The following is a 2,038-nucleotide window of genomic DNA, read 5'->3' as shown; positions in this document are numbered from 1 at the left end:
AAATTGCAAGTTTCAGAAACTGAAACTTAAAACTTGGTGTGCCCTCATGCTATATCCATCGACTTTCTGGATCCCGAGGCAAATCGGGCTGCCGGAAAAGTTTCAAATACTAAAACTTGATAGAAACGATGATAAATTTGGGAATTTTCTAAAACTAAGCCCTAAAGCCCTAAGCCCAGAACCCTAAAGCCATAAAGCATTTGAAACTTGGTAAAACTTAATGGTACGATTATCAAGTTTATTTTTTTTGAACTTAGAATTTTTTTAATGTTGTCACAATGTATTCAAGACGGGTCTTGTTCGAAAGTTCTCGTCATGACGAACACAAATATGCAAACAAAACTTAATTTGGACTTTCACTTCAAAAATATAGTAGATTGAAATTAAAAGATGAAATGAAAAAGGCATGAGAGATGGGATGAATGGCGCATGCATCGCTGGCAAAAGATGTCAAAAGCATGCATGGATGGAGCTGAGCCTACAGTAATCAAATTCCTAAGATTAAACAAGTTTACGAGTATTAAAGCAATCGGAAAGCCAAACACGCATAGGCAGTTGTGTGCTCCCGCACCTGTGTGCCCCTGAGAGTTTCTAAAATCCACATCCCATGGTGGTAGGGAGAGCTCACATGAATTTGCAGACAACCCCCAAGGAGTCCCGTAATTACACATAGTTCCAGTAACTCCTCATCTGATCGTTCGATCTACATTCAAAGGCCGAGCTCGCGCTAGAGCACCTGAACTTGGGTGCTCCGAGAGCTCATGATATTCAAGGGGTGTTCTTTCAAGATTCTTTAGATTCGATGTTGAACTTAGCTTCAGTAAAATAATAGAATACAAAAATTCAGACAGGTCATTTGGAACTTATTGGTACCGTCGATATTAGAAAAAAGGAATACGGAATTTGAGCCCTCTAGTTTCATTTTTATGATCCAGCTGGACCAGCAGGAGATCAGACCAATGGAATTATGATGAACTGCAGCAAAGTATCAATGTGAAACTCATTCATTCAATTGCATCCAATATTTTGGTCTAACACAAAACTGAATGAACTAGAACTAAATCAGATTTTTTTGTACCCATCTCCTTCTAAACTATCTTGCATTCTTGCCTCTTTTCCGCTAGTATGAACAATTAAGCGAGACTGAAACACTAGACTCCTCTCTCTTGATGGAGAGCCCAATAAAAAAGAAGACACCACATCTGGCTATCCATGCACGCGCGGCTGCTAATGTTATCTTGAACTCCGACCAGCCTCACCGACGACGGCATGTCGGCATCCTTCTCCCCTTCCTGGCCTCCGATATCGTCTCGAGCCCCGGCGACCACGGCCGCTGCTGCCTCGCCCCCACCAGCTGCATGTAGTGCTTCCTCAGCTCCGGCGTGCTGCACAGCTGTTCCGGCGCCGCCGCGCCGCACTTCTTCTCGCCGCCACCGTCGGACGTGATCACCTTCTCGATGAACTCCGGGAGGACCCTGATGAGCGCCATGCCGTCGGCGCCCGTGACGTACTCGAACGGGGACGACTCGCCGGCGAGGGACACCTTGGTCGGGGCCGGCGACAGCGACGCGAGCGAGGCCGCGGTGAGCGCCTGGCAGCTGGAGAACCGGGCCGCGGGGAGCACGAAGTAGGTCCTCCCCGCCTGCAGCTCCTCGCCCGGCGGCAGCGCCGGGATCGGGAGGCCGATGAAGAAGGAGTCGCCGGAGCAGACGAGGTGATCGGGGGCCTCCGCCGTGACGTCGCCGGCCGTGGTGAACCGCCCGCCAGAAGCTGCGGCGAGCCTCGTCTGCCCGCCCCAGAACACCAGCCTCGCCTCCGCTCCCTTGCCGTGCACGGCCGGGGCGCGCAAGCAAGGGGAGAGGCCGTTGCCCATGCCGCGGTCTAGATTCTAGAAGCGTCTAGAACAAGCTTTGAGGTGCGAAATTGCGGAAGAGGAGGGATGCTCTGACTGAATGGTGCTTCTACAAGATTTGAGGATTCCTGGTGTGGGGATGTATATATAGGTAGGGGGTTGGATGTGTGGGTTGACATTTGAAAA

At 49.9% G+C, this 2,038-nt stretch overlaps 1 protein-coding gene across 1 annotated transcript; it reads right to left on the bottom strand.

Annotated features, from left to right (window-relative positions):
* Nucleotides 1-1,086: 1,086 nt before the first annotated feature.
* LOC119306994 lies at nucleotides 1,087-1,948 on the bottom strand. Its single transcript, XM_037583073.1, has one exon. The coding sequence runs from the start codon at nucleotides 1,871-1,873 to the stop codon at nucleotides 1,256-1,258; it is 618 nt and encodes a 205-aa protein (XP_037438970.1). The 5' UTR covers nucleotides 1,874-1,948; the 3' UTR covers nucleotides 1,087-1,255.
* Nucleotides 1,949-2,038: the final 90 nt, after the last annotated feature.

This window comes from Triticum dicoccoides, chromosome 1B (genome assembly GCF_002162155.2).
Source record: "Triticum dicoccoides isolate Atlit2015 ecotype Zavitan chromosome 1B, WEW_v2.0, whole genome shotgun sequence".
In the NCBI taxonomy this organism is placed as follows: domain Eukaryota; kingdom Viridiplantae; phylum Streptophyta; class Magnoliopsida; order Poales; family Poaceae; genus Triticum; species Triticum dicoccoides.
The sequence above is the reverse complement of the archived record's forward strand: the minus strand, read 5'-3'. Positions and strand labels throughout refer to the sequence as shown.

Excerpts from the sequence above, each read along its gene's own strand:
- LOC119306994 (XM_037583073.1), bottom strand. The coding sequence starts at position 1,873 with ATGGGCAACGGCCTCTCCCCTTGCTTGCGCGCCCCGGCCGTGCACGGC.